This window comes from Sus scrofa, chromosome 8 (assembly GCF_000003025.6).
Source record: "Sus scrofa isolate TJ Tabasco breed Duroc chromosome 8, Sscrofa11.1, whole genome shotgun sequence".
NCBI lineage: Eukaryota > Metazoa > Chordata > Mammalia > Artiodactyla > Suidae > Sus > Sus scrofa.
The window spans coordinates 102,127,526-102,143,565 of NC_010450.4; the positions used below are offsets into that span (position 1 = coordinate 102,127,526).

The 16,040-nt window shown below is 42.3% G+C and overlaps 1 protein-coding gene across 6 annotated transcripts in view; it reads left to right on the forward strand.

Annotated features, from left to right (window-relative positions):
* TRPC3 (transient receptor potential cation channel subfamily C member 3) overlaps positions 2,014 to 16,040 on the forward strand; it is a 76,974-nt gene continuing 62,947 nt past the window's right edge. For 4 of the 6 annotated variants that reach the window (XM_021100465.1, XM_013978919.2, XM_013978918.2 and 1 more), the window contains exon 1: positions 2,176 to 2,489. In XM_021100465.1, the coding sequence (XP_020956124.1) occupies positions 2,275 to 2,489 (215 nt within the window). In that variant the 5' untranslated portion in view covers positions 2,176 to 2,274. Of the gene's footprint in view, positions 2,490 to 2,548; positions 3,181 to 16,040 lie in introns of those variants that run through there. The other 2 variants (XM_005666891.3, XM_021100468.1) reach the window with 2 other exon arrangements.

Below are 16,040 nucleotides of genomic sequence, written 5' to 3' on the forward strand. Positions count from 1 at the left end.
CAGTGCTTCTATCCAGAGCCTCATAAGAGCAGTTCATGTACTTGTTAACATAATTAGAAAGAACCTGTAGATTTCCTGAATTTACTCAACATTTACTGAGCTCGTCCTGCACATCAGGTATTGAACCTAAAGCAAAGACAAAAAGATGAATTCCCAAGTACAGCAAAGTAAATAAGACGCCAAACCATCCTCAAGGAATTCACAGTCTAAAAAGGAGACAGGCACATAAAGAGTTAATTTCAATTTGTTGTGACTCCTGGTAAGATTGTTGTATGCAGAGTGCCTGGTGAGGGCCAAGGGCTGTGGGAACTTCCCTGGGAAGCAGGAGGGATGCCAAATCAGAGGACATGTCTAATCTAGGTCTTCAGAGAAAAGTAAAAGTGTGCCACGTGAATGAGGGGAGAGAGACGTTTCAGTGACAGGAATACCATAGACACAGGCAGGGAAAAGGGAAAATGTCTAGACTATCAGTCAATCACTGTGAAGTTCAGGGTAATTGGAGTTAGGATGTGAATGAGGGAGGATGGGAGGAGACACTGAAGAATTAGGGTCAGACAAGGAAGGGCTGGTTATGCCAAAATTGGATTTTATCCTGAAAGCAGTGGGAAGCCACCAGAGATTTTTACAGTTGAAAGTCATGATCAGACTTGCTCTGGGCAGAGGCTCTGTAGTAGCGTGGAGAATGAAATGGCATGGGAGAGGTGGGCTGCAGAAAGACTAGACGACAGGGGGGAGATGGGAGCCTTCACTGAAGCAATGGTTTGGGGTTGTGGAAAGCAGTCCTGCTTTAGAGGTAGTTCGGAGGTGGAATTGAAGGGGTCTGGAAACTTGCATTGTGAGGATTTTAACACTTCTATTTCTACATGTGCTGGTATGGGAACATGCTTCCAACTGTAAAACACTAGACATTATTATTTTTTTTTTTTGTAACAGAGGTATAAAAGATCATTGCTTCCTTAAACATACAGACATTATCATTTTAATAAAACACATTATTTACTTTTAAAGACTAATTCAAAAGTGCTAAATTTCCTTGTGCTTTGTTTATATTTGAGAAGAATTGCTCTTCAAAAAATATAGTATAATTTGATAGTTAAAAATATTTTATTTCATCACAGCATATCTGGTACTTTTGTGATTCTTCCACATTGGACTTGTAGGAAAGCTGTTTACTTGAGGCAGTAGAAAGCCTTGGAAAATATATTCTTCTAGGTCTGTCTAATCTGAATTTTCTATTACCGACCTTGAGTAACACTGAGTTCAGTCCCTCTAGGCCTCAGCTTTTCATTTCTAAAATGAGTGATAAATTCTTTGCTGCATAAAACTTATTCTGACTAAAATTCCATGAGTCTTTTCTCCCAGATGTAATATTGCTCTTGAATTTTAGATAAAATGCAGTTTTTAAGTTTAAAAAAATACTTAAAATTTTGCTGGAAAGTATTTCTTGAAAAGTATATAAACCTTATTAGATGTTTTTGAGTTTCATTAAAAAAAAAAAACAAAACTGAAGAATCAGGCACATTTAAAACATTACAGTTCTTGGCAGTCAGGGGAATGTCCTGAAACCTCAGTAGGTTCAACTAAGTGAGAAGCAACAAATGATGCTAGTTGAAACAATTATAAAGTTGAATAGGGTAAATACGACTGCAGGAACATTAACAAGGCAGCCAACTTCCTTCTCCCTTTCTTAAGAAACCTATATTTCTAAATGGAAAAGGGTTCTTTTGGAAGAAAAAGGGGAGAATGGGGAGGGAAGTTGCTTCGATTTCCTTACTCCCTACCTGCTGGTCTGATTTCCTCTCCGGTTCTCAACGTCTGATCAGGAATTGATTCTTCCCCTCCTCTCCCTCCCTCCCTCCCTCCCTCCCTCACTCTCTTTCACCCTGTGTAAGGTGCTGTCCTAGCAAGTGATGCTGTCGGAGACAGAAGACGGGCGCGGAGGAGGCATCGCCGCCGCCGCCGCCGCCGCCGCGGGGCGGGAGAGCCTTTTCCAGCACCCGCTCGGCTCCGGGCTTCCTACCCGCAGCCACCAGCGCGACAACTGCCCCTACGGTTTGATGGTGGGCGGCGGCGGCGACTCTGCTTGGGTTCACGCCTCTAACTGCGGGTCTCGGGCCGTGCCTTTCTCTCTTCCTGCCTCCCCGCCCCGGGCTGCCCGGGGCTGCTGGAGTCGCGGGAGGTGGGGAAGCGGCACTGCGAAGAGACAGCGCGGCGGCGGCGGCGGCGGCAGAGGCTGGCGGCCGGCATCCCCGCGCTCGGACCGCGGCCGGCACGATGTCCACCAAGGTCAGGAAGTGTAAAGAACAAGTGAGGGTGACCTTCCCCGCGCCGGAGGAAGAGGAGGAGGAGAGCGAGGACGAAGGCGCGGAGCCGCAGCGCCGCCGGCGGGGCTGGAGGGGCGTCAACGGGGGTCTCGAGCCGCGCTTGGCGCCCTCTCAGCGGGAACCGCACGGCTACTGCCCGCCGCCCTTCTCCCCGAGGCCCGACATGTGAGTACCCGGCCGGACCACGGCCCGCGCCTCGGGAGGGCGGTGCCGGGCGGGGGGAGGGTAGGCGCTTCTCGGCCGCCCCGCGACGTGCCCTGGACCCTTAAATCCCACCCCTCCACGGTAGTTCTATTTGGGACGACTTGGTAGTTCTATTAGGGTCGACCTAGACCGGGGTCTCGCCCCCTTTGTCCTGCTCTGTAGAGGGACTTGGGGGGCGCCAAAGGCATGGCCGGGGTCTCTGTCCCGGCTCAAGCGCACGGAACAGTCCCGCAGACTGACACAACGGACGCCAGACCAGCTCTTCAGTAAGCAGACGCCTGCTTCCCTACAACCGAGGACACGCTCACCACTGCCCCATGGTCTGGAACCTCGCGGAAAATGGACCCCGGGGTCCCCGAGCTTCTGCCGGGAAGTCAAAGAAGGGGAAGATGTGCTTAGATTCAGGCGCGCACTCGAACCCGGCCTCCTCCTAGCTCGAAGCCACTCCGGGAACCCGAGTCCTACGTTCCCGGCCGGCGGAAGTAGGGAGAAAGGAGGGGACTGTGTGCGATACAGAGTGTGGGTTGGGGTTTGCCCAGTCGCCTCTTTTCCCGACGGCTCATTCACAGTTAGGAGAAAACTGGAGCCGAAGCCCCACCGGGTCTCCCGGGGAGAGAGTGGGCGTTGGGCGGCCGCGGGAACCGTTTAAGAGGTACTTGGTTGTAGTTCCCAGGTGGCTCAGGGTCAGTAGTTGTTTCTTTTTTTTTAAGGAAGGTAGAGGTTGGAGCTCTACTATGTGAGAAAGAGAAACTTTTCTTAATTCCAAATCTTGGAAAACAGCCTTTAACCAGCTGCGAGCCTTTCACCAGCGAGAGGATGAAAAAGAGGATAGTTCATTTGATAGAGTGCATGCTTTCTATTTCTTTTGTCACGTACCTTAGGCGTGTCGCGGGGTTCACTCTCTTTTTTAGGAAGAACGCACAGATAGGTAGAGAACTTGGGACCAGTCTTGGCGGGCGGCATTAACAGCCTGGGACGGGAATTGGTTGTCTCCTGGTCAGGGATGGAGGTTCTGCAGCGCCCCCTGCTGCCCAGAGCCCGGGTGCGAGGCCTCTGGGGAGACACGGAACCGACCTGATCTCGAGCTCACCTGGCTATAAAAAAACAGAAATCAGAGGCTGGGCGTAGATCGCCTAGGGAAGGTTTCTGATTTAAAACGAGCGACGCATCCCGATGTGGTTCAGTTATCGCTGAAGATTAGTCTGGAGTTGAAATGGCCCAGGAAATGTAGGGACGTTATTTCCTTTGGGATGAGAGCGCGGCCAGCTCAATTCCCCACCTCCATGAGGTTTAAAATATTATCCATTTTTCTTCTTGCAACTTTGGTTTTTATAACCCACCTCAATTTCTTGATTTAAGTTTTTTTCTTTTATCTTAAATCCATACTAAATGGGACACCAAAGCACTCTTACCTGAGAAAGTAGGGTGGAGCAGAGATTACACACATTGCTTTTTGAAGCTTGAGGTCAATTACACAAAGCACTGGGACAAATTCTAATGTAGACTTGCTGTCTCACTGGCGGTGGAACATCTCTCCTATCTGCTGACCTTACATAATTCAATAAGCAAATGTTGCAGTGTTCTTATTTTGTAAAGCGGCTGAGAAGGCCAGTCATTTGAAGAAAATATACGTTAATAAACCATCCTTATGGAGGTGGGGAAGCAAGCCTTTTATATTTATTTGAGACATGCCAGTGGCAAGCTAACTTGATATCTGCAGCAGAGATTAGTCCTTTATTGCACCTTTGAGTAGAACATGGCCACCATTTTTAAGAGGTCAGAAAGTGAACATACAGCCCTAGGATAAAATTGGAGACCAATACCCAGCCTACCAAGGCTCCAGGGTCATTTTCAGTAGCCAGAATAGAATAGCTGAATTTAACATTCAGCAGGATGCTGAGGGTAGGATCCCACTTTTTACCAAAAAGATTTCTTATCATAACCCTTTTGCTCACTTCACTGTTCCATGCTCCTGTATTCCATTTGGAAATTTTATTTTATTTATTATTATTATTCATTTATTTTTGTCTTTCTGCCTTTTCTAGGGCTGCTCCCGCAGCATATGGAGGTTCTCAGGCTAGTGGTCTAATCGGAGCTGTAGCCGCCGGCCTACACCAGAGCCACAGTAACGCGGGATCTGAGCTGCTGCGTCTGCAACCTACACCACAGCTCACAGGGTAATGCCGGATCCTTAACCCACTGAGCAAGGCCAGGGATCGAACCTGAAACCTCATGGTTCTTTGTCGGAATCATTAACCACTGAGCCATGATGGGAACTCCTCCATTTGGAAATTTTAAACAGACTGACTTAGGAGGACTTAGGAGGAAGTGTGTCATCTGCTATATCACTAACAAGACTTTTTTTTTTTTTAAATCCTTCAATAGAACTCTTGATTCAATAGAACTCTTGATTGCTTCAAACCAAGACTTCCTTTTCCCCAACTGTTAGCAAATCTAGGACCAAGTAGTATGTCATTGGCAAGATTAACTCATTCTCAAAGTTTTTAGTTATTAAATATGAACTACTCCAAAGCATTCGAAGGCAGTTCCTGTGAGTTTTAATTTAAAGACATTTCCTTAGCATTTACATGTGCAAAGTGCAGACTAGATACAGACAAGCCAAAGAAAAAAGTATGACAACCTTTCCACACTCAAGGAGTTTAAAATCTCATAAGGGAGAGGTAGAAATAAAATAGGGCAGGGCAATTATACTACAAATTAAAATAAATGCATAAATATATATACTCAAGGATAGAATCATGAAGAGCCAAGTGAAAGGGAGAAACAGACAATGTAAGGTTACATAAGATTGTCTAGAGGACACGAAAACCTTCATGACCCTTAAAAAATAAATGGAATAGGAGGCAGGATAAATGGAATAGAGTGGGTAATTAATTCGCACTTCCCCTCCCCCTTCCAAAATGCCAGGCATGCCCATACAGGGAATATTAAATGAATTTTGCTGTGAGTATGTGTAGGAGAGTGGTGAGATTTAGCTGGTTGTATTATTTTTGGGCATTAATGTAGAAAATCTTGTATGTCAAGGGGAGGTAATAGGGAGCCATTGATTGTTTCAAAGCAGCAATGGTTTGATCAAAGCCACCCTGAGACTAGGATGGATTGAAGTGGCAATTGGCAACATGTGAATGAATAAATTAGGGGGCTATTGTAGCTGTCCAGCCAGGCTGAGATTAGGATGTGTAATAGTGTAGGTCTGATGGGATGGAGTGGGGAGAGATTGGAAGAGAGAATACACAGACATAATCTATGGAAATTTGCAGCTAACTATCCATGAGGGGTTTAAAGACAAAGCAGGGTCAGAGATGGCTTGATGATTCTGAAGGATACGACTAAGGTCATGATGTCATTGTTGAAAAGAAAGGAACAAAGCGGAGGATCTGATTTTTCAGGTAACTATGATAGAGGTGTCAAGCAGGAGAGTGGAAATGCTAGTTTAAAGCTTGGGAGAATTCGACAGTGTAACCTCTGAAGGGAATTGTTATAGAGTTGTATGAGTTCATGATATTACCCCCAAGGAAGGAGTGCAAAGAGAAACAAAGGGAACCTGAGCTAGCTTTCTGAGGACATCTTTGTTTGTTTAGAGGGTCAGAAAGAAAGATTAGCAAGCAGAGAACACAGAAAAAGATAAGCAGCAGGTGGTACTAAGTAAGACAGGGTTGCCTAGAGAGAAGAGTTTCAAGAAAAGGGAAGAATCGACTCACAGTTGGCAAAAACTCAGTAAATCGAGACAAGAACTTGAGTCTAGTTTTAGTATGAGGATTCAATCCTTATATTTATTAACATCCATGCACAAAATCATTAGATTTCTCAGCAGTGTTATCTTTAAGAGAGAGCTTCTAGAAGAGAAGATGCTGTTTAGTTTTTCTTGAAGAAGTGCTTCCAAATTTGTCATGATAAAAGCAGTAATTTGTGTTTATAGAGTACCTCATGGTATCATTTATACAAATTAACTTGAATCACACCTCTTTAAAGCAGATTCTGTCACTTGGCAGGTGAGGAAATTGGTACAAAGTGAAGTGAATTTCTAAAGGTTATTTAGTAAATCAATAATAGAGCTCCTGTATCCAATATAGTATTATTAGTTATCTTCCTCATACTCTACGTTAGATCTCTAGATTTATTCTTCCTACATAACTTCAAGTTTGTACCCTTTGACCACCGTCTCCTCAATTCCCCCACCTCCCAGCCCCTTAAACTATGATTCTGCTTGCTGCTTCTATGTATTTTATCTTTTTAAGATTCCACATATAAGTGAGATCATGCAGTTTTTTCTTTTTGTGTCTGGCTTATTTCACTTAGCTTAATGTCTTCAAGGTTTGACTGTGTTGTCACAAATGGCAGGATCTCCTCTGTTGAAGCTGAATATATGTATATATTTACACACACACACACACACACACACACACACACACACACACACACACGTTTCTTTTTCTATTCATCAGTCCATGACACTTAGGTTGTTTCCATATCCTGGCCATTTGCTGAGAAGGTAGATTTCAGGTTTTGTCATCATACACACACAAAAGGTCACTATGTGAGGAGGTGGATATGTTAATTACCTGGACTGCAGTAATCCTTTCACTATGTACAGTTGACCCTTGAACAGTGGCAGTGACTAGAGGCACTGACTTCCTGCAGAGCTGAAAATCCGTGTATAACTTTTGGCTCCCCCTTAGAACTTAACTACTGTTAGCCTACTGTTGACCAGGGCCTTCCAATAATACAAACAGTTAACACATATTTTGTATGTTATATGTGTCATATAATTGTATCTTTCAATAGAGTGAGTTAGAGAAAGAAAATGCTAAGAAAATCATAAGGAAGAAAAAACATGTTCATAGTATTCTACTGTGTTTATTGATACTGTAAGCTTATGCTGTCTGTTAAAATGAATCATCGATCTGTCAGCACCTATATCAATACTGTCTTCTATGGTAAAAAACACTGTAGATATTATATGTATTACTGACACTAACCATTAAAAATGAAAAAATAATGTGAAAAGGAAATTCATATTTATTTGCAGATATTCCTGCATTGATAATGAAGAAGTAGCAATATGATTGCTTTATGGTAGCCTAGTGTAATCTATACAGTCACTTCATAGTAGCCTAGCCTATACGCTAAAGAAAGAACCAACGGTTAAAAAATTTCTATGGCATACAGTATTACCATGCCATATTCATAATACAGTATTAGAAACATGGGTACTTTTTTTAAAAAAACCATTTGCCTGTGATGATAGACTGACACACAGTTGCTCCATCTGAAAGAGAGAAAGGGAGAGACATACTAATGTGGTAATGTACTTCTTTGAAAGCAAAATTATAAAACAGGTAAGAAAACTAGCATGTGATTTTAAAATATATTATTTAATTATTTAAACATATTGTAATTAAATATCACTCACCTGATGCCTATGTAAGAATAGACTAGTATCTACATATATTTTATGTAGTCACGACATGCCTACCTTTTTCTTAGTTTTTTCAATATTTCTAGGCCCTGTGGTTCGTCTGAGGTTTTTCAAATTGTCACAGATCTCCAAAAGTTTTTCTAGTATATTTACTGAAAAGCTATGTGCACAAATGGACCTGCACATTTCAAACCCGTGCTACTCAGTTGTTTGTATGTGTGTATATACATGTGGGAGGGTTATCACTTGATCGGGTCAGTTAAGGGTTAGCAATCTGGGGGGCGGTGTTGCTACACACCACTTATACAAAATCTCAGCCATTTCCTCCATTTTAGGCTTCTACCTTATCTCTACTTTCTAGGATTTCTTTTGCTTTCAATTTCTGGGTCTTTTATGATATCGGGGGATCAGCTTGCTTTTTGCTACAGGCACTCTGATTGCACTTTCCTTCTCTTCTGTTAAATCATTCACCATTCTTCCAACTTATCTCTTTTTCATATATTGGTAAGTGGGGTTATAAATATCTTCTGGTTTTCAAGAAAAATGAAATTTGTGTTTTGTGTCTTTGTTATTTAGGGAGATAATTTTGGAGAGGTGATGGGGTGAGAGAAAGGCCTTTATTCCATCATCTGGAAATCAAATATCCCTACAGTTGTGTTTTAGGTGTTCATTTAAGCCTGAATGAAAACAGTATTAACAGAACCAAGATTGTAGAAGGAAGACTATTCTTACTTAGGATTGATCTGATAGGAGTAGATAGTGATCTATACAGTGTGATTTGAGGATCATCTGAAGTCCCCCACCTAAAACGATCTTAGTACCACACTTCCTAAATTGAACTGGTATAGAAAATTTTGAAGAAGAATAGAATGAGTTGAAAGGGATTTCGTCTAATCCAGTATCTTATTTTACCGCTTGAGAAACTGAAGATGAAGGTTGACATCAAATTCACAGCTGCCCCAGGCCCTCTGAAATCTTCAGTTTCCTTTGACGGTGCTGTTTACACTGTGGCCTTGTTTGGATTAAGCATTTCTCTCTTCCTTAAAGAAATTTTAGATGCATTTGCTCCTAGGAGGAGCAACACAGGAAATTACTAATAAGTATTAACTCATTATGATAGTCAATTAACTTATCATTTCTATTGGACTACTGATGGCAGATCAACTTGAAAAAGTTTGTTAGCTAAGTAGGAGGATTAAGAATGGGGGCAGAAGAGAAAAGATAAGACTATCTCAAGGTGCAATTGAACCCCTGCCAAATATCATTTATAGTTTCCTTGCTCCCTCTCTCTCTGTCTCTCTCTCTCTTTAATATCAAAGAGGTGAAGGGATCCTGGCCATTTTCTGAGGATTAGGTCAGAACTTTCAGGATTTTTCATTACTGTGCTGTGATAGAAAATGTTTGTGTGTTTGTGTTTGCTCTTTATAAAACTCCATAGGAAATGTAATGGGAGAAAGACAGCTGTTTTTACTCTCTGCTCTTTATAGGAAGGAATACTTTCAACTTCCTGGCTCAGGATTAAGATCAACCCCTCCAGGTGATCAGCACTACATAGTATAGGAGTTCCCCAGATGGTGCAGTAGGTTAAGAATCCAGTTGCACCAGCTTGATTGCTACGGAGGCATGGGTTTAATTACCAGGCCAGTGCAGTGGGTTAAAGATCTGGCATTGCCACAGCTGTGGCATAGGTGTCCCTGGCCTGGGAACTTCCCATTAAAAAAAAAAAAAATCCACTACACGGTAACAGTCTGGGAGGGGAGACAGATTAGTGGCCTGTGCAGGGTGAACACAGAGGAATCTGGACCCAGATAGAAGGTCTAGAGTTGGGAACTATGAGTGGCCAACATCACACTTACGCATAAGAGGCTCAGCAGTGACTTTATGAAAATAATTAGGAAGGTTATAACATTTGTCTTTAATTTAGCATCCAGGTCAGAGATATTTGTCTACACTTATCTAGTAAAAAAACTTCCCCCATTCAAAAGAATACTCCCTCTTTCCTTTGTACTATTAAGGTATGGATTTCATCCTAGATCTTTTTGAAAAATGAGATCTAAATGTCCACAAATGTGTAATAAGGAAAGAGCATGTTAGTACTAAATACTTTATACCCGTTTTGTATTTATAAATACATTTGGTCAAACAGGACTGATGCATATGGATTCACTGTTGAAAAGTAGGTCGCAGGGTGATGAGATGGGAGCAAGAGTCTAAGAACTTCAGGTTTTGACTTTGGATATGGATGAAATGATAGAAAACCAGATCCTTTTGCTTTCAGTAACATTAGAGGATTACCTGTCTATCTATCTAATTGATAGTGACTTCTTTTGGTTCATTACAGGTTTTTGATTTTACCATTGAATTCATTTTGTCTCAATTTGCGTTCAATTAAAGACTGAATTTGGAATTCCCGTAGTGGTGCAGTGGTTAACGAATCCGACTAGGAACCATGAGGTTTCGGGTTTGATCCCTGGCCTTGCTCAGTGGGTTAAGGATCCAGAGTTGCCGTGAGCTGTGATGTAGGTTGCAGATGCGGCTCGGATACCACGTTGCTGTGGCTCTGGCGTAGGCCAGTGGCTACAGCTCTGATTAGACCCCTAGCCTGGGAACCTCCGTATACCACGGGTGCAGTCCTAGAAAAGGCGCAAAAAGACCAAAAAAAAAAAAAAAAAGAATTATAGACTGAATTTGTATTTCACCTTTAATTCCATTGTCACTAATCTTCCTGAAATAACAAAAATTCATTTTAAAAAGTATTGAGTTTAATGACTTTTTTTTTTTTTGGTCTTTTTACTATTTCTTGGGCCACTCCCATGGCATAAGGAGGTTCCCAGGCTAGAGGTCTAATCAGAGCTGTAGCCACTGGCCTACGCCAGAGCCACAGCAACGCAGGATCTGAGCCACATCTGCAACCTACACCACAGCTCACGGCAACGCTGGATCCTTAACCCACTGAGCAAGGCCAGGGATCTAATCTGCAACCTCATGGTTCCTAGTTGGATTCGTTAACCACTGAGCCACAATGGGAACTCCAATAAATTACTATTTTTGAAGATAAGCTTAATTATTAACCATACAGCTTATTGATTCTAAGATGTAGCCTCTATATGTCCTCAGATTATCATGACAAAATGTCACTTTATGGAAGATAAAATCAAGAGAAGATTCATAGATTACTTTTTTGTGATGTAACTAAGACTTGAATGTGATTAAGCAGAAATCTCCTTTGAAAGAAGAATGATTGTTTATGTTACTTTAATTTCTGATAATTAACTTGTATTAAAGCATTCATGACATTTTTTAATAGAAGAATTATTCCCAATTCCCCTCCACCACTACTTCCACACATTATTATACATGACCAAGGGTATTCTTTAGTCTGACAGGAAAATGTGTCTGTTCCCTTCAGTCTTAAAGATTTAAGCACACATGCATCTATGCCTTCAACAGATAGATATTCATCAGCCATGTACTAACAGCCAGCCATATAGAAGTACAAAGAGACAGTCTTTGCTCTTAAGTGTGTCACAGTATTGTTGAGGATACTGGCATGAAAGCAGACAATTAGAAAGCAATACAATAGTCAGTTCAATGGAGTTACACACAAAATGCAGTTCCTGGCAACAGAAACATCTAAGTCCTAGAAGGCAATCGCTTGAATGCTTTTTTGGGGCACATGTGTTTAAAAAGCATCATCAAGAAACTCATGTAGAGAATGGTTAGGGCTCCTCACCTCTGCTCCCAGTGACTTTTAGAGGGAGCAACACACTATTAAATGGCTTTGTTGCTTTTTTGGTCCTCACTGCCAAAGGGTCTGGCAAAGCTTTCATGAGTGGGATGACAGGGAAAGCGATGAAGAGTGGGGACTGGAGCTTCCCTCCAACAACAGCTTCTTACCTCTGACTTAGTCATTAGGGAATATACTAAAATTAGCATATGTCTAATAGGTTTATTAAAGTGATACATGGAGAATTCTGAATATAACACTGGCCAATAGAAACTCTCAGAGAATTAATTACTGTGGAGACCCAAATATCTCTCTAGACTTGTAAATGCTTCAATCTCTACATTTTAACTCTTTTCTGGGATGAGCATCTCTAGACAGGAAAGTGATGCTTTCATGGTTCTGAAATAGAATGCCTTGTCTTGCTGGCTTGGTTGCTACTGTGATGATGCATTGCTGAGCTGTACATGGTGTTGAGAGATGCAGGCACAGCAGCAGGTGGTGTGGGACATGGGACTACCCCTAACACTGTTCCCGCTACACTAGACAGCCAAACTGACTGGGCTGCCTTCCTCTAGCCTTGCACACTGGTATCCTAGAGGCTACTGAAGTTCAGAGTGTCCCCCCACTCCACTTCTTCCCCTCCACAAGTACACACAGTAAGATATTTTCAAAATGTGGTTTTGATGACATTATCAAGGCTGTCAAATGCCCTTTCCTTCTTCTAAGCACACTCACATAAGCATAGCGTGTAGCTGTCAGATGTCTCCAGAGGCAGCCACATTGACTGACAGGTCCTGCTTGCCAGGGAGACCATGGGGCTTGTCTATTTTTTGACTTTTCAGCTCTGACTTTCTTGTCCTTTGTCAGTTCCCGCTGCTTCCCACCTTCACTTCCAATAATCACATCCCCAATACGGTCACTAACACGGTGGCTGCTGTCTAACACTTGTTCCCCCTCCTCTGTGCTTTTCTCATGACTTATCTTCTGTGGCTCCTTCTGCCTTTCTTGCCCTTCACAGAAGGACAAACTGCTTCCAGCTGGTGGGCACATTTGGTTTCTTCAGTGTGGTAAACTGATTAGTCAAACAATTGGACTGTTATTCTTATGGCTTTGGCTCACATTGTTCATGGTGTTACTTTGCTCGCTCGCTTGCTTGCTAGATGGAATAAGTAGCTGGTTAATTCTTCATGTAAATAAAAGATGTGAGGTGGCTTCTTTAATAATGTTCATTTGTTGCTGAGTACTATAGAGCTTGTGATTCAATCCGAAGAGCCGTTTTAGAAACTGTTTTTATAGAACCAAAGCATTCCAACACTTAAAGTAAGCGTATATTTTAATAATATCATTTTAATTTGCAACTTGCTATTCATTTTTCTTACTCCCTGGAGACCATATGGTAAAGTTGAAAGACCCTAGGAGAGAACCTCTGACCTCTCGTTTTCTAATTCCCTTTCAGTGATGTTAAGGAAGTTAACATTCTGACTGAGTCACTTTATCTGTAGACTTAGCATCAGTTGAAAAGTATTTTTGAACAGATACTTCACTGTTTTAGGCACTGTAGAGGTGGCTAAGAAGTACAAAAAATAAGATAGGAAGCATGGAACATTTATTCTCAAACAGGGAATGTGATTATCAAAGGAGACAATAATCAAGGAGACAAAAATCAAGGAGAGAAAGAAATGGTTTCAGAAAGGATCAAAAGACAGCATTTCAGAATGAATAGAACCTTGCAATTAAGACCTTCTAGTTAGACCAGAACCTCCTAGTCATTACTCTGTGAAACTTTACCGTCTGTTTCCAGAGGTGTAATGTAAGCTGGACTACAGAAGGTAGGAAGGATTTGAATTGGCGAAGGGCCAGAGTAAGAGTATGCCCAGGGCTAGAAGCAAAAAGAATATCCCAGAGTCAGGTGTAGTAGGATCAAGAAACCAGAACAACTTGGTTGGGCAGCAATGTGTAGCTTGACTAACAGGCCTCTCTCCTAAGCCTTCCACCTGCTGACCAAGGGAGAAAAAAATTGACCAAATGTTCCATCTGTCATTTAAATTAGTTTTTAAAATGCTGTTTTGTTTTTTGCATGCTAAACACTTTTCTCATTCTGAAAGTGAATTAAGCAATCAATAAATTAAGCAATTAAGTTAATTAAGCAATCAAACAATTATGTGAGTTAACAAGGAAGGAAGGCTTGCCCTACATTATGGCAAAGATTTGGTCAACTAGGACAGTGTTTCCCTGTGCTGTGAGCTGGTGCCTAAGGGACCTTGGTTTGCTGATTCCTCCTCGAAATCTCCAAAAGAGGTCAGAATCTCTTTATGGTCTGCATGTCGCCCCCCACACCCCTGCCACCCACTCCCCCAGTCCAGGCACTCTAGAGAGATGCTATGAGGTTATGTAATAATGCTATGCTATAAATTTCATTGATTTTAGTTTGATAGTATAAAGTGAATTTTCTTTTTAAGAAATACTCTCTCACTTGGGTAAAATTGCTCAGGCTCTGGAAAGCCACGCCCCTTCCCTCACTAGTCTTTGTAACTTCTGTGCAATGGAGGAGGGGAGCCTCTGCCTCCCTGGAGGGGTGAATGGGTGGTGTCCTCTTGACAGTTCTGGTCTCTGGGCAGTATTCATTGTCTGCTCGGGTGTTGCTTGTCAATGGCAGTGACTTGATCTTGGCTGACTTGCCTTTGTCACACAGATGTACTCCCTGGCATATAGGGTTTCAGCTCAGCTCCTGCAGGCTGCGGAGCTGGGTGCCTGCACTATCCTCTGGCCAGCTCCAGCACCAGCGGTCATCCCAAGTCTTGGGGCAGGCTCCCGGGTTCTCAGTGCAGAGGCCACACTACATGGGAGCTGAGGGTAGCTTGAGAAAACCCACACCATCCCTTCCTTAACCAGGCCAGTCTGCTTCAGATCCCCACATCAAACAAGTGAGGCAAGAATCCCCTGTCCCAGGGCTTCTCCACCTTATTATATCCACATCTTGACTTTTAATTCCCTTCTGTTACTTTTTTCTTCTCTCAGGATAGTAAGCATTGTGGCTTTGCTGTCAAAAGCAGGGGAGCTACCCTGTCTGCATGTCGAGAGCACTCAGTGGTCAGGTTCCTTCAGATTTAGAGAAGTAAAGGAACTGAGCCAATTCTTCTTAAAGACAATTTCCCTTTTCCAAAATTCTGCTTGCACAATCCCATTTTTCTTGCAAAAAAAGCTGAAAATTACCTCAATCTTTCTCCATGTGCTCCTCAAAAATGTATCTTCTCCATTTCCCCCTAAACAACACCCACCCAACTCCATACTGCTCCCCACACCCCTTGGGCAGCAAGCTGTTCCCAGTTAATCAGGGCCAAGATCTTGTATTGGGAAAGGCAAAGGAGAAAAGCACCTAGCTAATTTTACCAAAAAAATCCTTGATGGTATAGGAATACCCTTGATAGTACAGAAATGAGCAGAATAATATGTTTATAGGACAATGAAGAATAAATCTGAGGAGTAAGGAAAAGTTTAGTTAGAGAGGGTGAGGCAGACTGTCAACATCCCTAAAAATCAGCTGGAGGATTCTGGTTTGTTTTTATTTTTGTTTTGAAGAGAAGTGTGACAGTAAAAGCAGAGTTTAAGACGCGTAAGAGGCTGGAGATGGCTGTGGGGTATAAAGAGGAAATCAGGAGCTGCACGAAGCACTGGAAAGAGGAGTCAGGCCCTGGATTGAACCCCAGTTCAGCATTTTACTCTGTGTGTTACCTTGAGCAATTGTTTTGAGCTCAGTTTTCTTATTTATGAAACAGAAAATAATACCTGTTTCATAGCAATGTTATGAGAATTGGATATAACAGTGCATGAGAAACATATGTATATACCAGATACCCAGGCAAGTTTAGTTGCCTTCTTCTCTTCCAGAAAGCTGTTGTACTAATGCAACCATGATGTGTTAATGATCTAGAGAACAGCATTGGCAATGAGAATTGGAAAAAACAATCTGGTACAGAAATATTCCAAAGGAGAAGCTTCAGAACTTTGTGACTGACAGGATCAAGACAGTGAGTCACAGATGACCTTGAAATTGTGAAGCCTGAATAACTCGCCTGAGATGCAAATGTTAGGAAAGGGAGCTGGTTTAAGGGCGAATGTGAGTTGGGGCATTTTAGGGTGACCAGAGGACAGATAGTTGTACATATGGGACCTGAGGTCAAGTGAGAGGATAGGGCCAGGAATGATATGGAAACTCTATTGAATAGATAATTATTGAGTAGATACTCTGTATGGGGCACTGGCTAATGACAAATAAAGCATGACCTTAGCATCCAGGAATGTGGGCAGTGGTGGCACATATGAAGGGATATTTACTAATACTCTA